Source organism: Sturnus vulgaris, chromosome 3 (assembly GCF_052056855.1).
Source record: "Sturnus vulgaris isolate bStuVul1 chromosome 3, bStuVul1.hap1, whole genome shotgun sequence".
Taxonomy (NCBI): Eukaryota; Metazoa; Chordata; class Aves; order Passeriformes; family Sturnidae; genus Sturnus; species Sturnus vulgaris.
In genome coordinates this window covers 112,363,955-112,390,947 of record NC_142245.1, presented here as the reverse complement: position 1 = coordinate 112,390,947, position 26,993 = coordinate 112,363,955, and the positions used below count along the sequence as shown (strand labels likewise).

Below are 26,993 nucleotides of genomic sequence, written 5' to 3'. Positions count from 1 at the left end.
AGCCTGCAGGTTTAAGGGAATTACCTTCTGGAAGTTCTCAAATAGATAAATAAATTATAAATGTAGCCAAGGTATGTGAAAACAACCAGATTACAATCATTGTTTAAATATTCCCAGACTATACCAAACGAGAAATGAGCACAGAATAATTTCTTTAAATACCTGGTATAGTTTTTAACACCAAGTAGATTCCAACTCTTTTTGCTTCATGCAAAGCAGGCGTTTCTTTTCCTGAGAAAGGAACTGAGCTGCTCAAATAAAGGGTTACAGGTGATCTCTGCTGTTTGAATTACCAACATTTGGCTGCTGTGGATGGAGGTTGCTCTTGTCATAAGAAGATGCAAATACATTTAGGGGTTTTTTTTCTGATAAAATGTGACATTTTTATACAAAAACTCCTAATATTGCAAAAGCATCTGATGCACTGAACACGGGACCTGATGGAGCCAGCACTGAAGTGATCCAGAGAGTTGTGCAGCCAAACCTGATTTGCCAAATCTGGGGACTTTTAACCCAATCTGAAGTTGCAAACACCTCCCCAGGCTTCACTTGATGCAAATTCTTTCAGTGCTCTTGGCTGTGAGTTTTAAGAAATCCCAAGGCTGAGTTCTTAGAGTGAGCATCAGAGCTGGGGAAGGATTTGGGGAAGAAAACAAAGAATTATATTTTAAATCAGTCTTGGATTGGGGGAAAGCCAGAAAAAAAATAGCCAGAAAAAAAATAGCCAGAAAAACTCCCCCTAGCCTGGAAAATGAGGAATCATTGCAGGAAAATGCAGCCAGCTCTGAAGGTGCTGAATTCTGCAGAAATATCTCACTCATCAAAAAGGAAATGCACATGAACACAGGGCTATTAAAACTCAGGCAGCACTGTGGAGTCGTTATTTTTTAAAAAAGCAAATGTAACAAAGCCATATGCCATCCTTGAGGCTCTGCTGGCAGCATAACAAAGGGGAGGATGGACCAAAAAAATTCTGGGCTCTTCCTGGAACATTCTGATCCCCTCAGCTCCCACGGAAAGCAGGGATGGTATTTTGGGACTTAATAAGAAACCTTTGGCACCTTGCAAAGTTGAAGCCTCTTGCTTTGGTGTGGGGTAAGAACAGGGTGCAATTCAGAAGGATGAAATGAGCCACAAAAGTTTGTTAACAATAGAATGACAACACTGGGATAAAATCCATTTTTAGACATTTCCAAGCACTTTCCAGTCACATTTTGGGAGCTGGCATAGTCTGAGGTAATACAAGAGGCATGATTTGAAGGGAGAGGTATTTTAATAATAAAATATATATTTCTTGTAAAAGATATGACCTCTCTCCCAAACCTTGGCTCTCTCTTATGAAGCAGGGACTTGTTTTCAGGTTCAGTCTAATATCACCTCCTCTTGACTTTTGCACTGTTGCTTGTCATTACATTGAACCAAAAGCTGACAAGGTTTATAGTGACTTTATCCATAATAAATAAAAACCCACGGTGACAGTGGTTCTTTCTCCTTGTGACAGTGTCCCTGAGCCTCCACAAACGGGTGCCCACAACCAAAGTTGTCTCCAGACCAGCTACTAAATCCTCGTGGGGGAATCTCTGGGTCAATATCCACTGACTGAAGCCAAAACCGTGCCAAGAACTGAAAAACTTTTGACAACTGAGTGCCAGATCCTGCTCTGTGTAATTTATTAGTGTGGGTGGAGATAAGGAATGCAAGAGGAATGGGAGAATAAACTTTGTGTCTTATTAAATTCAGAGTTTTTGCCACTTCAAAGCACATCCAGAATGTTACTCAGCCCCTCATCCTCCATCTCAGGGATGGTGATGAAGACACTCCAAGCAATTCCAAGGAAGGAGTTGGGTTGCTCATCTTCAAGACTGGACTTGGCTGGGCAGTGAAAGGCTCATCTGGTGCTCAGGAAGAACTGTACCAAATTCCCTGCCAGGTGATGTCATCGGTGCTGAGCTAATGATCCAAAGAGGGACTGGCACGGGGAAGGGCTGAGTGTCCTCACAGCCAGGGCCATTAACTCCTCACAAAAGGAGCTCAGGGTGCAGATTCGAGACTGGAGCCAGCCTCGGAGATGGGACAGACCCCCTGAAGAAGAGGAGGAGGAGGAGGAAGATCATCCTTTCAGCTTCTCCCAGCCTTACACCTCGTCCTGGCATGCCTAGTCCAGGCCAGGCAGGACTGTGTGTTGATGGAGTGACTGCTTTGGTGAGTGCAGCCTCGTTCTCCTCAGATTCAAGAAAATCCATCACTTGTTTGAACAATTGTCTTTTCCTGACAGGAGAATGGACATAATTCACAGTTGCCCCATCAGGCTTTTTGTCCTCAGCCTCCTTTGCTGAGTCCATATTTCAGAATTTCAGTGGGCTAAAATTGCAGCATGTTTCCCATAAATTTTAAGCTCTGGTATTTTTGTAGAATCTTCTGATGGTGCACTGGTCTGTCCTTCCTCATGTGAGCCTGGGCTTGTCCTGATGTCCAACCCTACAGCCATGAAGGGACTCTCAAACCATGGTTTGACCCTCACGCCTTGGGCAAAACTTTTTTTCTTGAGCTGAGGAGTGAGTGAGCCAAATCTGACTCTGTGCAGGGTCTTGTGCTTCCAAACCTCAGGAATAACAGAGACAAAATAAAACTGAGTCCTGCAGCCTCTGTCACTGCTCTGCTGCCTAAAGGATCTCAGGAAACCCTCGATCCAAATCAAAGGAGTCTTGGTTTCTGTAAAAGCTCCATGGTCAGAACCTGCTCAACATTTTAGCCAAACCTTCTGTGTAGCAGGTGAGAGAGCAGAAGACATTCCCAGTGCTGTTATATCCACTTGCTATATCCCATCTGTCATGCAACAGGCAACACAGAGGCAATTCCTGCTCAAACAGCACAAGGAAGCTGGTAAAGATTTCCCACATTTAGCAAGGTGGAATTAGAGGAAAATTTTGCTCAGGAGCCAGCATCCAAAACAAAAGGGATCTCTATAGAAATGAACAGCCCTGAAACATGGAAAGGAGCAGGTAGGACAGCAGTGAGCATGAAGTTCCTCCACAGAGATGGATGAGACACAGAAAGATTCTCAAAAAAGCAAAGCTGATGCTCCAGAAGGACTTAAAACCTCAGAGCTGGCATTAGGAAATCATTGCAATATGACCACAGTAACAAACCAACCAGATGTGACAAGGAAATTCTTCCATGACCAAAACCAAAGGCATCCCATTAGCACCAGAAATAATTGTGGGAACAAGGGAAGAAAACCTGAGCTCCTTTCAAAGAGATGAAGAAGAAATGCTGAAGACTTCCCCAGTTCATCAAACCACCAGCAGCCCTCTGAACACCCGAGGACATCAATAATTCTGCTTCAGACATGAAGTTCATCGAGCACCTGCAGCTCTGGAGGGCAGAGGATCCAGCAGGAACCTCATTAACATTAATCAGGGTGACCCAATCAGATCCACCAGTGATTCCATGACTGGTCCTTCCCACAGCTCATTTCACTGCAGGTGACAAAAGCCAGGCTGCCTCTTCCATTTACTGGACAGACTCTTTGCCACTCAATTAAAAGGAGACTTTTTTGACTTCACAGCAGGGATTTAAGACAATAAACACAAAATACAAAATCCAACCCTATTTCTGAAGCAAATAAAGAACAGATAAGGCCGGGAATTCCATGTGATTTGTGAGCAGAAATGAAACAGCTGCATCTCTCCCTTCTGCCTAATGCAAGATGATTAATGAACAGATTGAAAGGATTGTGTATTTCATGTCAAAATTTGGGGATTATAATAGGCAAAGATTGAACTACCGTAATGGACCCTCAATCAAATTATAGCAGTTTAACAATAAATTGTGCTTTTTGGTATCTCAAGCTCCTCTCAAACTTCATAAAGTCTAATTATCTCAAAATAAACCTTTCAAAAAGCTCAGTAGAATGACAAAATGCCCAAATTCAAACACACACTTTGGAAGCATACTTTTCATATAGATATTTTTCTCATTGTTAGATTATTTCTTTTTCCAATTCAACTCCAACCTGTAATTCCATCTGCTATACAACTTCATGAGCACATCTGTATTTCATTCCAGATAGACAAAATACTACACCATAAAAATAGAAATAGGTGGGAACAGGCAACAAAAATAATCAAACCAAACCAAAGAACAAGCCAGATTTGTACAGACACCAGATCAGAATGAGGAAAAAAAATGCTGTTTGTACTGAACAATTGTGCCAGTTTTAGAGAGTAGACTATGCAGAAGGGGTCTTGTGAAACCCAGTCTAAATCTGTGTTTTGCAGTCCTGTCTTGTGCTTTAAGTGAAACCCAACAGCATTTTCTCCACAGAGATTTATCCATCTTTGGGTTTCATTTCCTGCTTCTTTCTTTATTTCTTTTTCCTTTCTAAAGTTTTAATTTTTAAAATATTTTGATTTCCTAATGGAACATCTGGATTTATGTTCAGTAATAATTCTTCTCCTTGCTCTTAGAAAAAAATATGTCATACTCCATTTGTGTCTAAATCTTTCTGGTCACTAATTTTTTGTTTGCTTTGACAAAGCAGTGGAGGAAAATGTTACATTCCCCACAGTCTGGTGGGAAGAAAATGGAGAAGAGTCCCCTCATTTTACTCCCAGTAAAGTGAGATCCCTGTAAATAGTTCCTAACCAAGCTTAAAAAACCCAGTATTTGAGGCTTGGTGCTTTTTTTTTTCCTTAATTCTAGATTATTGGAGCAGTGGGGGTGCTGAAAAGGATTGCTCTGGACAGATGTGGGCTTTGTGTCCTCACATTTCTGGCAGGAGGATCAAGCTGTGAGGCTCCTGGAAAGGATTTCCTGGGAATAAACACTTGAGAGGTCCTGTCCACCTCAACAGCCCTCTCTAATGCTCCTCCCCACACTGCACGACTCAGCCAGAATTTGGGTGCCAGGTGTTGGTCAGTGTGGTGTTCCCGGCTCATCACTGGGTCCAAGGACATTTTCCACCAGATGAGCACAGGGCAAAGTCTTCCTCACTTGGCCAGGAGCTCCCACATTCCTCACCCCTCCCATACCCAGAGCACAAGGAGCTGTGTGGCTCAGAATGATGCAGGTGACCAAAAAAACAAGGGTTCTTCACTTGCCAGGACATCTGTGCTCTGACCATGGGAATTTGGCTTTAGCCCATCAAGGTGAGGTATCCAAGGTGAGCCTCAAATCCTCAATTCCAGCCATGCTGAAGGAGATGCATCCCACGTGCCTTAGCCAAGTGATTTGTCCTGGGGAACTCTTTGGCTCTCCCCACTCCCACAGAAAGGACCTGGATTAGTGACTCTGGGTCAGTGGCTGCCATGAGATGGACAAGTCTTTAATGAATGTGGTCCCATGGCTCAGGGAAGTGCCACGTTCCAGTTATTTCAAATAATGGACCCCCTCTTCACCCAAATGGAAAGAGATGAACATATTTTTCCTCCATCAGTCCTAAAAGCCCCTCTTTGTCTGCTCCCTCTCTGCCTCCTGCCAAATTCAGTTTTGAGATCAGACAAACCAAAATTGAAAGATCAGGACTGCAAATAATTTTCTTTCAATTTTGCTGTTTGATTCCAGTTACAAACAGGCTGTATTTGGGGAAAAGAAATAAAGTAAAATCATGTTTGACAATTCTGGTGTCTATCTCACATCTCAAAAACATCACTTCAATGGAAAAGGAACAGAAATAATAACCATTCACTCATGAACACAATATCGATTCCAGTGTACAGGAAAATAGATCCAGACAGGATTTTACAACTAAGAAGGAAACGTTACAATAAAGATCATGACATTTTATGAATATTCGTGTTATAGCTTTGAGCTTTATTGCAAAGCAAAAAATATATATTTGTATATATATATATATATTTTTATCTACATATCACCTCTGACATTGTATACAACACTAAATCACAAGAAATCAAAGAAATCATAGTGAGGTAGATACAAAACAAAGGGATGCTGAAGAATCCAGCTGCTAAATTTGGCTTAACGCAACTGTCATTAACATCTGTATATCCACCACAGCAGTGAGCTTTGATTCACAGCTTGATCAATGGATCCTACTAACATTGATATTGATATTAGAGCCCATTTAGGAATGATGCCATTTGGGGAAGGGGGAGGAAAATAAATCAGAAGGGTTTCCTACAAACCAGTCGTCTCCGAGGGAAAATTTTCCATTGATTTTTCATGACTTTTAATGTTGATAAAACAGCTCTGAGAAATAGCCTGTGATCTAGGGGTACTGGTAGTGCCTGAGGGCAAAGAGGGAGGACTCTCCAGCAGGGGAATCTACTGGGGTTGAACATAAGGAAAAGCAAAATAAACGCCTTCTCCCTTCCTTTTAAAAGGCTGAGAGGAAACAGCACACCCCGGGAATGCTGGAGGCTGCATCCACAAACGTGTGCTCGGGAATATCGGCTCGGAATTGTCCATGGTGGCCAGCCAAACAAGGCTTCAGCAGAAGGGCAGCCCCTGGATGGATCCTGCTGCTCTTTCCAGGCAGCAGAAGATACGTGGCAAGAAAATTGGTACCACTGAAGTGACCGGCGCTGGTGGGGCCGGTGATGGCACCTGGTGGGGTCTGGCTGCTTGCTCTGCATTCCCACAAGGAGACTTGTTAAGGCACCTGGATGACTGGGGCTCTATGGGTAATTCTCAGCACAATATCCCAGGATGGATTTGGGATAGCCTTGGGCTTCTAAGTTTAGTCTGTCCGCCCAGGGCAACATGTAGCTGGTGCTTCCTTCCATGAGTGGAAAGACAGATATGAGAAGCTGTGAGTTTAATGTTAGCCAGGTGGAAACCAGGCTGGATCCAGGAAAACATTTCCAATGTGTTTCCAGCACAGAGATGGTTGGTAAAAGTTCTTTAGGCCGTTGGACCACCTTCATCCATGAGGTGGCAAGTTCAGCAAAGGATGGATATGGCACCCTCATATCATTCAGCAGCCATGAATTATCAGTGGTGTAAGGAGCTCTCAGTGCTTTATGTCCAAGGCAGACAAAAGCAAGTTGGATTTTCCAGACTAGGAAGCCCCTTTGCTGCTGCTCAAACATTTCCTAATCTCCTTGCAAAGGTAACACCCTGGAAGAAGCACAATTCCCCAGCTCTCCTGCAAACAGTGGCAGCGTGAGCTTTATTCTCCTACCATTTACAATGTCATGGCTGGATTAAAGAAAATGAGGGGAATTGACCAGAACAAATTGCAAATGAGCAGGAGGAGAAGCCAGTGTGACTGTTACCAGCTCGCTGTGTGAATTGAACAAGTCACTGTTGGAGAATGACCTTATCCTTTAGGAAAACACACAGAATAATAACAGAAGGTTATTGCTTGTGAATTCATTTCCTAGAGGTTTTTTGGGAACCCCTACAGCGACCAGAGGATGGTCACAGAAAATGTGTAGCATTTAAGAAAATCAAATTCCCCCATTTCTTGAGTGGGTCCCACATTGAACTGCAGCCTGATACCTTTAGTCATGCGAGGGGAATGCCTGATGGGGATGTGCCACTTTAGCAGGAGCTGCAGAGCCAAATTCCCAACTCCAGAGCTCTGTTGAAGAAGATAATTTTGAATGCTCATTAGTGGAGTAGAAAATTCTCATGAGAAGCCGCGGTGGAGAGTGTCTTGGAAGCATGGCAAATCCTGTCCACTTTGGATGGGATTCAGCTGACCTAAAAGTAACCAAATCAAGGCCACACAGCAGATCTGAAATCAACTGGGATGAATCCCTACCTGGCAGTCTCCCTTGAGTATGGAATGAATCTTGATAACTCATGGGATACCCAGATCTTCTGGCTAAATTAGAGGACTGGATCCCATTCACATAAACCAAAGACCTTTGGACAAACCTCCTTACCCAGAGGAATCTGTCAAAAAATGCACCCTTGTCTTAGGCTCTGGAAGCTGGAAGTGGCTTTATACTTGTCCACAAAGTGAATTTCTCCTGTTCTTTCCCAAAGACATTGCTAAAGATTTGGGTTTTCATGTCACCAAAAAACCATTTGGAAAGGAAACATGGGTGTGCTTTTGTTGAGACTCTAAAGGGTGCCTTGCTTTGCTTTGAAGAGTCTGGGTAACACAGAAAAGAAAATTGTATTGCCAAGCATCTTCCATATATTTCTTTTCCCTGACAGATTTTCTTGGTGAGTCATGGAACAAGCAGCTTTTGCAAGTTACCTCCTTTAAGAGCTGGAGTGTATGAACTTTAAAGATTTTAGCTGCAGGATTACAAATTGAGTCAAACTTGTCTTCTAGGTTCCTCTGCTCACTGAATTTAGCAATTAGGAAAGTATCCGAATTTTTTTCCTTAAAACTTTAGAAGAAACTGGGGCAGAGGATGACTCCACTTGGCCTCTCAGCTCTGCATTTTCAGGGATGGAAATTCTAACTTCAAGTGACCTGGGGGGGAAAATGCTCTCCTTGAAAAATAATGATTAATCATTAAATTAATCATTAATAATCATTAACACAGATGCTGACATCCAGCTCTTCCACTACAATTTTTTCAGGTAAATGTGGCTGTAATTTGAGCAGAAAGATTCAGATGAAGTTCTTATTGAGGATCCAAATGCAAAAAGATTGGCTAGAATGATGTGGACAATTGTGTTCCCACTGATACATGGAAGAGATGCCACAAATCCATTCCCTTCATCCTCCCCACTTTTACCAGCTTCAGAAAGGGCCCTTTCTGCACCCACAGCTGTTCTTTGGTCACTTGGAAGAGCTTCACTAAGTTAATTGTCCAATGAGCTGGAAATGGGATTTTATCTGTCCCTCCCCAAGAAATTCAAAGTCATGGAATCATTGAACCACAGAATATATCAAGTTGGAAGGCATCCATAAGTATCCAGACCATGGGGTCTCTGTGCAATATTATGGGTTAAGAGTGAGTTGACAACAGCAATCCAGGATTTTGGCCTTGACCAAACTGTGGCCGAGAAGAATCCGACAGAGGGATTTGAAGAGCATCACCACAGTGGGCCATGGATCCCAGATGGGGAAAGCCTCGAGTGGAAGGAAGGAGAAGCACAGCTGGACGACAAAAATGAGGTGATGAAGGTCAAAGGAAGAAGCAGTGAGCTTCCTGAACAGAAGAGAGCTGGAGGACAAGGGGCAGGTTGGTGAAGAGCTCACCCGAATCGCCTCCCGCCGGCGCCGAGAGGGACGTGCCGAGGAGAACCGTGAGTGCAAAGTGCTTAAAGGCTCGGTCAGCATTGGCAACCCCCGTGTGACAGGCACAGAGAGCTGGGAGCCACGTGCAGGGGAGCCCGTGGTGGGCAGGGGACAGGGCAGCCACCTCTGGTGGCCGCGTGGTTTCCTGAGCTCATCACTGGATGACCCTGTTTCCTCACCGACCCTCTCTCCTGTTTCCTCACCGACCCTCTCTCCTGTTTCCTCACCGACCCTCTCTCCGTGGCAAACTGGGATGGGGGAAGAAAAGTTCTAAAGACTGAATCCCCCTCCCCAGGAATATGCACTGTGAATAACGGGTCAATTTTCTACCTTTCGCCTAAGGACAGGGGGGATTTTACCCAGTAGAGCCAGGCTATTTATTACAGCTTAAAGAACTACAAAACCTCTGTTTGGATGGTGTAGATGGGTATGATCCTGGGTTTGGATGTGTGTCTATATTATACACACCCTCACGTGGACATAGGCTATTATATATTTCTATAATATATAATACAGTATATAATACACACACACACACACACACACGTGAGATACTCTGAAAACACCTGAAATCCTTTTAAATCATGGAATCAAAAGGCTCTTTTTTGAGGCTCTGGGGACACTCACTACATTTTCTATATAGACAACTTTGTACATACAAGTCGTAAAGTGCGTTAAAAAGCGCGTAAAATTTTCTATGTAGAAAACTATGTACATATAGCACACACATGTACTAAAACACTTGGAGTTAAGCCAAATTTCACCTTCATCTTCACATCCCCAATACCTACAATACAAAACCAGAATTAAAGAAAAAAAGAACAAAAAAACAAACCAAACGACAAACATAAGGAACCAAATAAAAAGATCCTAAAACTCAAGAGAGAGAAATGAATCAAGAAAGAAAACCAAACCCAAAAAACAGTCAACAGAAGCCTGGCACATGTAGAAAACATCGATTCACTTAGAGAACATAAAGAGGGTCATGTCCGAACCTCCTTTTTCTTAAAAACAAAACCAAACCCCTTTTGTTTGTCTGTTTGTTAGCTCTTATTGTTTGAGAAAAGTCACAGTAGCACTCTCACCTTGAACCAGAGTTTGGAACTTTTTGTGTTTCTTTGTACAAAAGAAAAAACGGTTTAGGTTATGGAAAATAGTTGGGAAATTTGAGGTTGGAGAGAGGAGATAGAGAGAGAAACTGGAAGATTGCATAGTTGTGAACAGTGGCTTCTCATCAAGGTGAAAAAGTGCATCATCTGATAAAATAGCATTTGATTATTATTCTTTTTTGTTCGGTTCCATACTTTTTTTTTTTCCTCAGTCAACTGTACATGTCACACATGAAAAGGTATTTACAGCACACACACATGCTAACATTAAACGTCTGACACTGAAACAGCCATTCTTTAAAGGTTCCATCAGAGTTTGTTCCATGCAAATTTGTATTCTTTTTAAATACATTTTTTGCTACATCCTAAGACCACAGACTTGTCTAAGCCCATCTCATGTAATTTTGATCATTAGCAACACAAAAAGGGGAAAAGCACCAGAATGGCTCGGTTTGATCACCAAACCTCTGCTTTGACTTCGTTCTCTTTTTAATTTTCATTCCTTCATCACTGCTGGTTGTTATTTTTAAATTTTTTTTCTCTTTGTTGTTGTCATTTGTTTACATTAATTTTCCAGAGATGGGAAAAAACAATTGACTTTTAATTTTTTTTAAAAAGTATTCTTGAGGTAAGAGTTATGCTCAGAACCTGGGGCAGGCAGCAAAGCTTTCAAAAGCGTTTGAGAGATGAGGTGTGAGGCCAAACACTGCCACCAACATCGTAAACTAACGATGAAACAAAACAAAACAAATCAAATTGAGATGAATATTCCGTGTTTCTGTCCCAGCTAAACCTCCCACCCTCTTTCCAACTCTCTGTCCGTTTCTGAAAATCACAAATGGAATGAAAAGGAAATAAAAGCAACTTGGCACATTCCCTCTTGCACCAGCCAAACGAAAAAAGACAGGTGTTGTACATTAAAAAAGATACTTCAAAAGCTTTTCATGCTTGCTGCCTGTCTCAAGTGCATTTTAATATATGTCTGATCATTTACATTTTTATAGGAAAGTCATATTTGTTACACTTTATACAGGATCACTTCATTTTTGTCCTCTTTTAACCTTTTCACTTTTTTTTTTTAATCTTTTGGATAATGAGTTGGTTATAACAATCTACAGTAAGGCTGCACAGGAAGAATACTGTGTGTTTTATTTTTGTTATCTCTAAGAACCAAAGTATATAAAATGAGGTTTGATTCTAGCACCTTTTACAGTATTATTGGTGTTGTTCCCTTTAGGAAAAAAAATACTTTCACTCCACATCTGTTCTATCATCTCTCTCTAGTTTCAGCAATACTTCAAAGGTAACAATAAGGGGATGATTGACCCAAACCAGCAGTCCTTTGACAAAAAAAGCCTCTCCCTGCTGAAGTCAGGCAGAACTGCTCGTGTGAGCAAAGCCTTTGTCAGCTTCCCTCCTGCCTGCCAGCGAGGGCTGGGGCAGCAGCTCGCTCGGAGCAGGGCTGAAAACCGAGCATCCAAAGAGGGAAAAAAAAAAACTACACCAAGTTGCTGGGGCAGCTGAGATGGAGAGGCTCGACAGAGGATGGTTTTACTCGGGGTGGAGGGAATAAAACCTCTTGCCACAAGGTGCAGAGGAAAGGCAAGGATGCTGCCCCGGGATGCTGCCCTGGGATGCTGCCCCACTGACCCCATCATCCTCCTTCCATGGCAAGGGGAGACTTCCCCATCCTGTGTGAGGAGGAAGATGTGGTCTGGCAGCATCCACTAAGGAGATCTGGAGAAATTTTTAGAAATTTCTATGATATGAAACAGCATCTTTCACTGAGAGCGTTTCTGGGAGTTGGAAGGGGAGAAGGAAGCTGGAAAAAAAACCCCAAAACCATAGGAAAGAGAAGCTCCTTGCCAAGGTTGTAATGTTTCACAGGATGTTGAGCTGTTGGTTTCACTCGAGCAGTGTTAACCCTGCAGGGGAATGGTCCATTCCCCAGACAGCGGCATCAGAACCTCAATTATATATATATAATTATAACTATAGCAATATATCTATCTATCTATCTATATTTATATAAGTATACATTAAAGTCTGTTACTGCACTTGCACCTAATACAGAGGAAAAGTACTGGCGTTGCTGCTGGATACAAGTGGTTGCCTTGACTGAAGTCCTGTGAAGGGTGAGCACCACAAGGAAAGGCACCACGAGGCTTTGAGAGTTGAAATGTTGCTGCCCTAACATAGCCATCACCAATAAAAACAAAGAGCTTGGTGGAGTTAATGAGGGCAGGTGGGGCCAGGCTGAATTGTGGCCTTGCTGATGACAGAAAAAACAGAGTTTTCCCAGAAAAAAATACTGGGGTTTACGCAAGGTGGCTGATGGTGAAATTGAGACCAGAGTTTGGTCTTTTCAGGGGCACGTTGATTTTGCGAGCACTTTGGACATTTTTTAACAGCTTTCCTAAATTCAAACGGCCTCTTTGTGCTGTGTTCAACACTCCTGCACCAATGGAAGAAAAGCAGGATTGAACTCTGGGAATAATTAACACAGAGAGGGCACAGCCTGCCCTGAGCTGCCTCCTGGGATGTGGTGGATGCCTTCAGCCCCCACTAAACCAGGAGATGTTGAAGGCGCTCAGCGAGTCTGATCTCATCCCTCTGCAGAGCCCTGCCCTGAATATCTCAATCTGTCACACCCCAGGAGCCCAGAGAATAAATTGTCCTGGACACAGGCAGCAATTTTTGATGGGTTGGCAGAAGTCCTGCCAGGCTGAGGCAGAGATGAAACCTGCACCTGTCTGGTTTTCTGAGGTCTTAGTCCGTGCTTCTCATTCCATCCTTACCCAATCAACATTTCCGCTGCGCCAAACTTTTGTGTTGGCCCTTGCTCTATTTCTTCTGCTCATAAACTCACGCTCAAGCACATGGCCCTCCAAGATGTAGAAAACAGAGGAAGAGCTGGGAATAAGCCAGAGCACATCCTCAGAGCCCTCCTGCAAAACAAGAAGTTGCTGCAGACACTGCCCATCCCCAACGGGCTCCCTGTGCATAAGGTCATTGCTTGGTGATTGAAAAAAGAAGAAGAAGAGACTCGCAGGCACTCTGTGCCAAGTTAAGAGCACAGGTTTTGCACGGTGTTGACACCTGTCAGCCCATCCCATCTGCAAATCCCGAGCTCTTCTGACAGCTGCTGGCGAGCAGCCTGCCCCCCCTTGCCAGTGGCCAAGTCAAGGACAAACCAACGAGTTTGGCAGAAATTCGCTCCCTGGATGGAGAGGAGGGGCAGGACTGCCCCCAGCCACTTCTGGCCAGCTCACAGCAGGGGTTGGTGGCAGCCACGTGGCACCCAAGCATCGTGTGTGTGGCTTGCTGGCAGAATCCAGGAATGGTGTCGGGACACCACTGTAGGGGACAAATGGAGTTGCCTGCGGCAGGACTTGACGTAGTTTTCCTTGTTCAGATCGAATTTTGGGTGTCTAATTTGGATCCCAGTTTTTCTGGAATCCCAGGAAGGCTGGCTCAGGTGCAGAAATGACCTAGGAAGGAGCCAACCTATCCCAGATGAACTGAAAATCCTTGATCCTAACTTGGATGGATGGGCATCTAAAACCTGCAAGCCACGCTGGGTCAGGATGGCACTGGAAGGAGAACTTCAGATGAAGGACCTGGGTTCAGAATGGGCTGAGTTTAGTTTATAAGGCAAATTCAAGGCATGGGCATGACCAAGTTTCAAGCTAAGTTAACAAAAAATGTACTTTTTACTAGGAAAGCTTAGGCCATTATTCCTGCCTGATGCACCTGATGGAGAGGGTCTGGGGTGAGTAGAATTCTTCTTTGGAATTTTTAAGCCAGACAGGATTTAGGATGGGAGAATAAGACACAGAGATGCCTGTGGCATGAACTCTTGGGAATGCACCTGAGGAACCACCTCTGCTGTCAACAACTCCATGGCCCAACAGGACTGTGCTAAATCCTTAGTTTCTCAGTTGACTTCCCTGGATGCTTTCTGCAGGGAGAGAGAGGCATTTCAGAGGATTGGGAAAAGCACTTCCCAAAATCTTATTGTGACATTTCAGAGCAATCTGCCTGGTTATGTCTGCTGAGCCAAATGGGGACAAAAAGAAGGTGAGATGCTGGTTTTGTCCTGCCCACCACCACCACGGTCCCATAACACTTTTGATGTTAAGGTCTGGAAGTACATCACCAGCATTGTCTAAATAATCCTCTCATCACCCTGGTGAGGTAACCTTTATCCCTCCCAGTTTACAGATGAAACTAAAAAAAAAATTGGAGCAAAAAACCCCAAAACTCCCAGGTTAAGCCCTAACAACCTATTTTTACCACTTTGTAGTGATTGTGGAATTTGTTCTCCTTGAAAAAGATTAATTTGAGGAATCAAGTGCAAGAGTGTTTTCCAGGTTCTGAGTGTTAACGAGTTCCAGTAGTGATTAGTCAAATTTCAATGTTTATGGGAAAAGTGGCACTTCTGCAATAGAAGTATTTAAATTGTGCTATTCCCTGTGTCTGTGCCAACTTTCCAGTACTATCAAAATTCACTAATCAAAAACTCTTCTAGGATGACAGCTCATTTGAGAGGTTTCCATGGACTGTTAGGATTCCTTTCAATCAGAAGAGCTTTGCAAGAAGTAGGATTGGCAAAAATCTTTAAATGAACGTTGCAACACCTGGGGTAAGCGTGGCAGAGATCCAGGGGTGGAGGTGGCAACAGATTGACCATTCCCATATCACATGGCCTGGAAAACAGGCCAATGGCACCAGGGAACATCTTACACCTGCCAGCAGACATAACCCTAATATCCTCTTGGCTTTCCCAACCAACAGCCCGTGGCAGAGATAGAGAGAAAATGTGGATCTTCAGGCACTACGATTTTCTAAATAAATCCAAAAAATATTCACACCACAGGAAGGGCATTTCCTTGCAATCAGGAAGTCATTCAAAGCCTCCAAAATATAGAGCCTTTGTGTGATAATCCTGGTTTCAGGGGAACAGCTCCACAATGGAGCTTGCTGTCAGATTCCCAAGCACATCCCTATTAGTCTGGAACAAGGAACACACAGAAAACAAGGCAAGAACCTCACCCCACCTGTCTTCTCATAGTGGTTTGTAATGGGTGGCCCCATCAGATTTAGTGGAATGGTTAGAACTTGACCCAGTGACAGGAGTCACCAAACTGAGATATGAAACAGTCCTTCCCTGAGTAAATAAAACACTGTTAAAACTAATTCCCATTCCTCATTGGAACAAAAGGCTGGAATGGTAAAAGTTTGCAGAGCAGAAACAGTAGCCAGAACCATTGTTTTTTTCTGATAGGAAAATATTTTCCATGGAAAGCCCCTCAAGTTTTGGATCCATTTTGGGAGGGGACATATTTTGTAGCAAATGGAAAACTTTGATATGCAAGGTAAAATCTCTTCCCTGCCACTGTAAAGATGGGACACAAAGGGATTTGGCTGTGATACCTATTTAGACCCTTTCCTTCAGAAAACACTCATCACAGCTCTCCTCCAAATGACTGCAATTACATCCAATTTAAGGCTTGTTTAATTGCTCTGGGAGTAGTTCTGGGATGTCTATGGATAAGTGCAAACCAGTCCACTTTCCCTACTTCTTATCCATCCAGAATTTGTTGGCTGATATTGAGATTTCAATGATTATTGAAAAAAACCAGGTTATATGGGAATGGTGTGAAACTGAAGTAATATGAGGGAGCTGCCTGGGGAAAACTTTGTCGTTTTTCCCACAGTGCCAGCTCATAGAATCAGAATATCCTGAGTTGGAAGGGACCCACAAGGATCCTGGATGTCCAACTCCTGGCCCTGCATGGGATGACCCCAAGAATCACCCAGCTGAAGCCAGGAGGCTCCAGCTCCAGGCTGCCAAAATTCCCAAAATTCCTGTGAGCGTCTCCCTGCGTGTACTCGCGTGCCCTCAGAAACTGAAACCAGCCCCTCAAGAGAACAGATTGCAGGTGTAATCAGCTGGCATTTGTCCTGCATCTTCCCTAGTTAGGAAGGAACTGTGTTTGCTTTTGGAGTGAAGGAAGGGGAGGAAAGGCGGGGGCGGATGCAGGTGGCGTTCAGCTGGGGCTGAGGGGAGGAGGTTCTGGCACAGGCAGCGAGTTTTATTGGTAAATACAGCTAGAAAGGAAAATATGAGCTGCTTGTCCTTGTGACTGATGAACGGGAATGACATCTGGAGGCAAAACAATAATCATTCCCTTCGAGTGGCATTTGGCATTTGAATTTTAAGGGCTTGAAATCAGATTTGGAGGGTTTACTCCCTGCAAAGGAGGGCCCTGTTTGCTGCGTGTGTTGACAGGGCTGTTCTCATCGCAGTGCTGATACTGGTGAAAGCAGAAACCATCTCTTCCTCAGCTAAAACCAGACACTACAAAGCCCCCATAGAGATCAGGGGTAGGCTACACTCAGATGGATGCTCTTGGAAAGATACTCCTGCTTTTGCCCAAGTTTTGCCAGCGTTTTGACAAACTCTACAAGGTCAAAGATGAAATCTATTGTCACAGTTGAAGGAAAAGACCAATAGGGCCCTGTTTGGGCTCCCCAACACCAGTAATTACTGCTTTTAGCATAGATAGTGTAAGGAGGCACCTTGCCATCAGTGGAGCTCTACTGATTTATCCTGATGCTGTGTTTGGCCCTCGTGTTTGGTCTGATTTTGGCTTCCAAATTCCTTAAGATCAGATGGGACAGCATTTTCTCAGGACCTTAAGCTTCTGATGGTCTTTTAATTAAAAAAAAAAAAAAAAAAAAAAAGCCCCTACAAGGAATGTTTATTTCAACCTTGCTTGCAAATCCCAAATTGCTAGCACCTCTCACCAGGAATGACCTTCCTCATCTCAAAAAAGCCCTTTGGAATTCACAATGTGTTCATATATATTAAAACATATATACTGCTGCAGTAACATGGCATGTATGCTCACCTATATTTCCACAGGACTGGGGATATAGACTCAGACATACATGTTGATTAATCCCTTTAATCCTGAAAATTCATAGGCACCCACTTCACTTCAGGCTTAATATATAGTAGGAGGAATTCTTTCTCTTCCTGCTGTTTTACTCTCACTGCTGAATTGAGTTATACCAAAACAAGTGAGTGCAAGCACAGCCAGGTGGTTTCCCTGTTAAACACCACAATTTCCAGAGAATTAAAGGGTGATTTATCAATAATGTGAACTTCTTGTCCTTTTTTTTTTCTTAAATATATATATATATAATGCCCTCAATACCTTATAGGCTATATCCTATCTTATTCCACGAGATGGGAGACAACAAGCTTTGAAAGCAGTCTGCACCGACATCTTTTTGTTCTACCAGATAAACATGAGACTTTAATTGCTTTCAAAACTATGCCTGCCCTGTCTCAGCCCTCTCAGTCCACCCCTGTTCAAGACACAGATGTGTGGTGCTTTTTAGGACAAAGAGGGAATATCTGTTTGTTGGCCAGCATTTGGTTGGGTCAAACAAAGCAGTTAGCATAGCACCGAAGGAGTTACATTGCTGTTTTTTTCCCAACTTCAATCCTTTTTTTTTTTTTTACCTTTTTTTTTTTTTTTTTTTTGGAACAGAAGCAGTAAAAAGAACCCAGAAGCACCAAGCTGAGTGCTTAAAACAGGGCAAAGAAACAGCTGGGGAGAAGGACGGGGAAGGAGCAGACCCAAAGCCAATGCGGATGAGCGCTGGCCCATCTGCAGGAGTGGGGCTTCTAAATTTGCTCTGCCCCAGCAGGAAAATGTGCAGCTGCCTGGAAATTCAGGTGGAAGAGCCTGGCCCCTGGAGCCAGAAGATTTTGAACTCCCTCCCCATGGTGGATACAGAGAAGGGATGGGGAAGGTACGTGGCAGACCAAGCCAGAGCTTCCTTCTTGCTTCATGCAAGGCAAGTCTTGGGCTAGAGAAGACAGTGGCCACCTGAAACACCCCCCAACAATCCCAAACAGACCAAACTCCACAGTCCTTACTCAGGACAGAAAAGGAGACCCAACAACAAAAACCCAGGAGTTTTGCCTGAGTAAGGAGTGCGTGAGCAGACTTCACAAAGCTTCTCCACAAGGGAGCAGGGACTCCTGCCTGGCATTGCATTCCCACAAGAGACATCATATAATGGTCAGGACACTTAGACAATAGCAACACGAAAAAAACCCTAAATCCCAGGCTTTCTATCACATGTTTTTCCCTTCTGAATCATCTGACCAGTGGTGACATTTGGAGCAATGATCTGGATCCCTTCCCTCGTTCTAAAGAAAGTTATCCTGGCTTTCACCTGAGTGGCTTGGGGCTCAACCAGGGACGAATCCACCTCGCTGGACACGGAACCAACAGCCAAAACTCCCACAGGTGGCAAGGGAAGTTTTGCCTGCAGGAGGACGGTGAAGGCAGCCTGGTCTGGTCTCTCTAGATGTGGCACAGGTTTTTTCTCCAGGAAAGCAGGGAAGAGTTGCACGGGAGCAGCGTTGGGTCTATTTTATCCTTTCACATCCCACCTTCGCCCTTTGTGTAAGGAAACAGTTTAAAAACCAAAAGAAAAAAGCCACTGTACAACCAAGTAAACTGCAATTATTGTGCTGTCTTAGGCAGTCAAGGAACTTAAAAGGCAAAAAACAGAAAGGAAAAAACGTTATTTTCTCACATGTTTATCAGTTGAGACACTAGTTTTCCCATGCCTACAAGAGTCCTCAGCAATACCAGCCTCCCAAATAAGGTCCAGGCTATTCCAAAACAGCGTGAGCAAATTTTTCACTGTATTCAGATGGAAGCTGATGACTGAAAGATTAGTGCACATTTAACCGTGGCTGATGAGAGCAACTTTTAAAGAAATTCAAGTATTCATCAGTAATCTGTTCGGTTCAGAAATACTTTTGTCATCTTTAGTTTCAAGTTTTCAGAAACAGCAAGGAAAAGGGAAAGGTCACCTGTTGTGTAAGAAAATAATATTGCAAATAGTGCTGTTACATTTGACCAGGAAAGCAAGGCTGTTCAGTTGGCGCACAACGATTTTCTCCGTTCCTTGCTTTTGGGGAGAGAAAAGACTTCAAATCACTTTCTCAAGACATGCACCAACAGATTTTTCCTTTTGCATGTTGTAACCCACCCCTTCACTGCTCATCCCCCAGAACAGCACAAACCCAGCAAAGAATGAAATTTTCATGGCGCACTTCCAGCACCTCTCACACGCGTTAACTTAAGCCTCACAACACCCCTGTGAGGTAGGTAAATATTATTATACCCATGTTCAGATGGGTAAACTGTAGGCACAGAAAGGTTAAATCACTTGCCCAAGGTTACACAGCAACTTCGTGGCAGAGCTGGGGTCGAAACCCAGGAGTACTGTCACCCAAAAATCTGCAATGACTTTTAGACCGTGGCCACTTCCTACGCTCTCTGTAAGAGACCATCTGACAAACACAGCATTGCACAAATCCAATTAACTCCGTGGATTACAAAGTGCCTGGCTTTCAAACATTTGCCTTGCTGCATGTGTCCCAAAGGAATGGGGAGGGCACAGGAAGGTTTATGCTCTCAAATAATTTTTTTTTTTTTTTTTTTTTTTTTTTTTTTACATTTGCAGGGCTTGGTTTTGCCTTGGTTTCATTTTTAGGTTTTTCATATACGACAGGAAATGGTATCCACATTATTTTATCAACAACGTCACTTTCAAGTTGGGTTCTGTGCATGTCTGAATATACACTGAGGTCCAGATGGTTTATGCAGATTTATTTTAATAGTCACCAATTGCCTCCCTCCTCATCAGCGAAGAGCCAATGGAACATATGCAGCGATCTGTCATCTTGTTTTCCCATTTTTCTCATTCTCCCACTGCCTGAGCTTCAAGTAAGGAACAAGGGTTGAACACAGGCAATACCCAGCACAGCAGGAAAGCTCCTCCCTTTCTTCACATCACACCTCAACAGGAAAGAGTCACCACACCGTTATTCCCAAGTTCAAACACAACAGAACAATGAAGCGATTCTCAACGTGCTCATGGAGAATTAAGTGGATTGCAACAATCTCTAGCGGTACCCAAAGGTGTGGAAATGCGTTCTGCACACAGTGAAAGGTTTGCCCACGTCTATTTGGGATAGCCTCAAATCTCCTTGTTCAAACCAGGCTGAGATTCTCTGCACCAGAATACACCTGAGCTCCAAGGAAAAATAAAACCAGCAATCATAACCCTGGGAAAGCACCATCCCCAAAGCCCCCAGGGCTTGAGACAACTGCCAAAAGAACAGCATGCAAGCTCCAGCAAGCAAAGGGTCCACAAACGGAGTTCACATCATCCCTACTGACCTACATCAGCCACCTCAGCTTCTGTGGGGATTGGCATAGACCTTATTTTGTCATGGTTGGTTGGGTTTTTGTTTTCTGGTGGGTTTTCTTTTGCAGGACCACATTTGATCTGAACAGAACCCAGAGAAAAGCAAACCCAGTAAAAGAAGGAAAAATCCTAGGAAAGCCTGTCTCCACAATTTTCCGCTGACTCCGGCAGCTTCCAAATTGTCTCCTGCCCAAGCTGCCCAGCAAGCAGGCACTAAAAGGTTTTGCAAATGCACAGTAGTAAGTTTTCCTTTTCAAAGCACCTCTGAGCTTCAATGAAATCATGCTGGACTAACCTCAGACCACATTTTCTTCAGGAGGTTGTCATGCTGCCGGTGTGCGGGTGACAAAAGTGACATGCAGGGGTCAGGGGTGGGATAAATTGTGAAGTGAATCTTGTGTGTACAAAAACATATCTGAAGAGCACGGGGTGATTGCACTCTGAAAGTCAACAGCGATGCTCCTCACGTGAGCCAGGTTTTAGCAGACCATTCACTAAAGCTTGGAATTAATTTTGCCCTGTTTCATCCAGTCAGCTTAAAATAAAAATACATGCAAATGACTTTTGGCAGGTGCACAAAAGGACAGGGCGAAGCAGAGAATTAGTTCCAATCTCAAACACTGAAAATATATATATTTACACTTGAAATGGGTGTCTCACTTGCACTTTGCAGTGGTAATTATTCACCATTGGCTCCTCTTCTGCAGTTCAGGTTGGATTTGCTGCAGATGAAAAATGCCTCGTGTGGGTGGCAAAGCATGACAAGGGCATGGACAGGGACCTTGTAATTCTGTGTTTCCACCATTGATTTGGTCTGGTCTGAATGATTCCTGTCTCTGAATTAGCTGCCTATGGATGTGTAACACTATCACAGTAAACATGCCATCCATCTGACATGGATGGAGGGATGCATGGGTTGACATCTGAGCCATAAAAGTGACGCAGTTTGCAAAACAACCTCAGCAAAAGGAACAAAACAAACTGAAAAATAGCTTGTCCATTGATTCAGGCAGAAAACAGAAAAATGCCAGATCAGAGCTGATGTACTCCACCACGTCCTCCATCCTGGTCTGTGGCGTGGAGTTACATCTTTATCAGGAAACTGAGCACTTCCAGGATCCATTCTGGCCATGAAGCCAACTGAGCAGTGCTGGCCCCATCCTGGCTCCTAAAATCGTCCACCCCTGATATGGAGCAGCTGCATCCAAACTTCTGACTGGGGACAGTCTCTGGCCAGTGTCAAAGCCTGGGCAAAGCTGTGCCTGAGCCCAGGGCTCCTTGGAGTGGATCAAAACCATGCCAGGGAAGGTTTGAACAATAACAGTCGAGATGGTGGAGCCCTCGTGCCTCGGCGTTGCCCTGGCATGGCACAATTGGCTGGTTTAGATGATCCCAGGGTGAATCCAGCACCATAAATGTGCCAGAGAAGTTGCCCACCAATCTTTTGATGTGAATAAATGCACTCTCAACCTTCTCCATGGCGGTTTGGAAAGCTCCTCATGCAGTATCTTCTGGCCCAAAGGTGGGATATAGTATAAAAAAGGTACCAGGGAAAAGCTGAGGAGTTAAAATCAAAGTGAAACCAAAACAAGTCGCTGACCATCCTGCAAAGTGCACACCAAAAATACAAAGGGCTAAAAAAATAAAACAGGAGGAGAGGATGAGACTCTTAGCACTGGGATTAGTACCAATAGAGAGCTGGGGTAGTTTTCCACCCTGAGCTTTTGGCTTGGCAAAAGGCGCTGTTTGGCAACAAGATCACAGGTAATCCCAAAAGGAAATGGTCACCACCCCAACTGTCCACCAGGAACATGCTGGGAGTAGTGGCAGAGCACGAGCTTTACGTTAAGGCTGTAATGAAGTCCTGGAAAAAGAAATAGTTCTTCAGGGACGACAGAGGCTCTCCCTGGAAATCCTTTGCTAAATGAAGATGCTGATGGAGATCATTCAAAGAAAGGAGAAGCAGAGGCAGAAAGTTTATGTAAGTAATGAAACAGTCTTAACTCGCAGTGGAGGCACCTGCCTTTGTTGTTATCCACACTACGAGCCACGAAGGAGGAGGACTTTGGAACAGGGATTTGTCAAGCCCTTGGTTAAGCTGGTTTGGTTGTGAGAAGTTAGCACTGCATTGAGAAGTAAGGACACTTCCAGAGTGTTTTGCCCCTCTGCCCCCGGCGCGGGGCGGAGGTGCCGGCTGTTGGTGTGGTGGTGTGGAGTAAGATCCCGTTCCTGAGGGAAGGCAGGCTGGAGTTGCTCAGGAGAGGCAACACTGAAGGGTCTCCTCCTCCTGGCACCTGGTGACTGTGCCTTGGCTCCTTGTCACTGTCCTGGTGGGAAGGGTCCAGCTGTTCAATGGGTGATCAGCACCAATTTCCAAGGTTGATGAGTTTGGGGAGCAGGACCTTCTTACGGTGCTTTTGAAAACGAGAATGCCACCTCCTGGGAAAAAATGGTCCCCGAGGAATAGCAGGGCTGTTTGCCATCCATTCCTTTCTCATGCTTTTGCCACGGAAATGCAGGTGTGAGGAGGAGAGCTCTTCATGCAAGGACCAACGTGGGGAATTCGATCAAGGTAAGTCTACACTAACATTAAAGGCAAGTCAAAAGAAAGTTCTGGAAGGAGAAATGCAGGCCTGTAGCTGGAGGATGGGCACCTCCGTGTTTTTAGGACTCGGCAGCTGGGGACAGCGAGTTCACTTCACAAATTACCTCTTTTTATGGAGACAGCACACTGATCAGGGGAGAAAAAGGGTGAAATGTTAGTAGGACACTTGAGAAGGAACTGGCTGTGGAGCACAGACAATGGAGAAGGGAAATGAAAGCTTTTCACAAATATATATCAGTTCATGTGTATATATATATATGTATTTATATGCATTTATGTGCACAGCAAACAAAGGATTGGGGAGTTAGATAGGGGATGGCAAGACCAAATCCCTCCCTTTGCATGAAAATGTGACCATCACATTGGTTGTAATCAGAGCCCAGAAACATCTGCCTGAAATGGAGTTTGACTGGGAATTACAGTACCAGTGACAATTTGGCTTTGTATAAACTTTGCCGTGTGTCTATAGTTTGGCGTGAAGGAGTCCTGCCCTCCTGGAAAGGGACAGACACCAGTTAAAAGGTTCCTTTAAAAAACAAAATGAAATAACTGAAGAAACCCCAACGTTTTCTCAGAACACTGCAAAGGATCACTGATTGAAAAAAATGTTTCTCTTCAGGTATATTCAGGCGAAGAAAGCATTCAGCTTCTTTAAACTGTTATATAAAATTGGTACTAGTTTCTTTAAAGACTATCATAATTAAAAAAAACAACTGATTCCTGAAATTAAAAAAAAAACATAATCATAATTAAAAAATATCCCCCCATGCTGATCTTCTCTTCAGAATAGGTCAGCATGGGAGTTTTGCACCCTAGACAGTTACAGTATTTCTGGAATAAAAAATTGCAATTACACACAGAAAATACTACAGCATTCACTTAAAAATATCTCATTTTGTTGTTGTTGATTTTCCCCTCCCAAGCAGAGGGATGGTGGGATTGAAAAGATGCCCTGAAACGGGAATATTCCTTTAAAGGAGCAATACTCTCGAAACGGAAAAAGGTCATTGGATAGACGCAAACCCGGTGATTTAACTCGGAAAAAAAAACAAACAGAAAAACAAAACAAAACAAAACAAAAAACCAAAAATCAAAAAAAACCCCAAGAGATTCCAGCACAGAAACAGAATCCGAGAGAGATGAGAATGTTCAGACACTGAGTGGGTTATTTGGAAATGTCAAAGACAACCCCACAGCTTTGCCAGCTTCGGAGGTGGCAGCATCTCCTGGCGGTGGAAGGCTAAGCTAAACCACGGCGCTCTCGCTACGCTCTTGGATTTCCTCTGGTTGTTGTTTCTCGCCATGTACTTACAGTAGAGGGTGACACGAGACAGTTTTTATCAGCAGTTCCCCACACGTAACCGAGTCGAAGAATTTTTCTCAGCTAAATCACAACAACAACATCAACAAAAATACAAAGCACCAAATCATCTCGAGACGTGAGTCAGTTTTACAGGTTATTACCGTTTGAAGAAGTTTTGTTGGTTGTTTTGTTGTTGTTTGTTTTTTGTGTTTTTTGTGTTTTTTTTTTTTTTAATCCCGACTTTTCATGTTTTGTTTTCCTTAAAAACAAAACAGAAACAAAACAAAAAATCAAAACCCAAAAATCCCCAAAATGGAACGAAGGATGCTTTACAATCACTTTAAGGCTCGCACTGAATGAGACATGACAGGTCTTACACGAGATTACAAATAATACATGTATGCCTTTCACAGCCTTAAAATGATACAGTAGGTCAAATTATTTTGCCAGTCACTGATCAAGTATTGTGCCTTTAAATTGACTCGCTTTTTGCTACCATGCTGAGTTTTATTATTACTGAAATAATTATTAGAGATGTGGAAATGTACTTTCGGATCATGTTTTTGGTTTATAATTTTGATAATTTCTCATTTTCCAGAAATCAAGGTGGCAGGCCTTATTCTGGGCTCAGACTGTTGGTATTTGCTCCACTGGAGACAGTGGGGCTTTAGCACGAGCAGTTGTTGGGAACAAGATCAGATCCTGTATTTTCACACTGATCTGGTACAATCCCACCTTTGTACAGGGTCCATTTCCACAAGGAAAACGGTTCCAGGGTGGGGTCACCTTTATAACACAACTCGGTCAAGGCTTGGCCCAATGGTGTTATAAATTCCTTGCCAAATTCTCTTACAGACCTGATTTTGTCTTTCAGCTGTTGGAAAAATCAAACTCCATTGGGGTTGTCTTGGCTTTGCTTTCTTATCTTTGCTTTCTTATCTTTAGACATTTGGAGGGTTTTTACTGCTAAATCCAATAAGAGCAACAGGATTTGCTTGGGGTTTTTTATACATTTCTCTGTTTTTGTTGTTGTTAATTTTTTTTTTAATTTTAAGGTTTGCATTTCAGTTGGATGGTTGGTTTTACTTTTGTTTGCTTTTTTTTTTCCTGGCATATAATCATCAAAGAGTTTTGCATGAGAAAGGTGACAGTACTTAATGAAACTCAGCACCTAAGGGCATAAGGCAGTTGTAGGTTTGTTTGTTTGTTTTTTTTTTTATTTTTCAATCAGCACCAATCCCATAAATAATGTTCTACACTTGGTGTACGGTATAAAACTGATGTGGAGATGCCTCCTTCTCCACCTGTGAATCCTAGGTGTGGAAGTTGAAATACTGTTTCTTGTGTGTAAAAAACAAAAGAAAAGTTTTTCTTTTTGTTTTTACTTACAAAACATAGAGAATATCTTTTTTTTTTTTATACATACAGCAACCAGAAAGAAAGCTTATCTGAAGGTTTGTGTTTGTTTCATGATCTGTGTTTACCGTAAACAAAAATAAGGTCCCCTCTTTTACTTTTGCTTTAAGGAGCTTTAAAGTGAAGATTCATATTGTAGCAACTCATATAAGAGAGGTCCATCTCTATACCTAATACCTACAGCTGTGGGGGTGACATATTGGAGGATGTTGATAGTTCTTCTTAACCTCCTGTCTACAAAATGAGCATCCCAGGCAGGATATCTTTTTCTTGGGATGTCAATCTTAATGAGAGGCCCCTCGGGGGGGTAGGGTCGCCCAGATGGAGTAGATGGTACCATTGCTCTCACCTGGAAAACGGGCAAGCAAGTGTCAGCTGTGAGTTCCTCCTGTTGCTCCGTGACCGCTCTGGTGGGCGTAGCCTGGGCCCCCCGGTACCCAGGGGTTTGGGGCGCCATGGGCTCAACATCGGGGGGCAAAGGAATGCCCCAGAGCAGCTCGGCGCAACAGGAGCTGGCAAAGATCTTAGCTCTTGGCCCCATGGGATGCAGCACACCATAATATAACAGCATCAAAGCTATCCCAGCAGCAAAGCTAAGAAAGACACAACACAGTGCTGGCACGGCATAGGAGTCAGTGGTGTCAGGATCTCTGTAAAAATACCAAAGGAGCGTCAAGGCAGCGTTCTCCGTCAGGACCACCGTGTAATACGCAAACATTCGGTATCGAGTCCGCCCTTCCTTGACATTAAACCAGCAGAAAATGTACACAATCCCTACCACCATGTTGAAGAGGATCTCCTCCCACTTAGACATGCAGAAATCTGTCCCACCATGGATGATCCAGAAAGCCATGGCACACCAATGGACCACTACAAAGATCCCAAAGTAGAGCTGGAAGATGGAAGCAAAGAGAGCAAAAGAAATAACTCGGGATGAGATGGTGAAGAGGCGCCAGAAGAGATGGATGAGGGCCCCTCTGTAGCTCATACTCTTCTTGTCGTCCCTAGAGTCCCGAAGAAGCTTGTGATAGGAGGCTAGCACCCAAGCCAGGGACATCAGGGAGGCCACAGAGGACACAC

At 43.6% G+C, this 26,993-nt stretch overlaps 1 protein-coding gene across 1 annotated transcript in view; it reads right to left on the bottom strand.

Moving 5' to 3' along the window:
* The window catches only part of XKR6 (XK related 6), a 213,314-nt gene that overhangs the window by 12,774 nt on the left and 173,547 nt on the right, over positions 1-26,993 (bottom strand). Inside the window, exon 3 of the mRNA XM_014886503.2 lies at positions 1-26,993. This exon is cut by the window's left edge and continues 12,774 nt beyond it. Within this exon, the coding sequence (XP_014741989.2) occupies positions 26,029-26,993 (965 nt within the window). The 3' untranslated portion in view covers positions 1-26,028.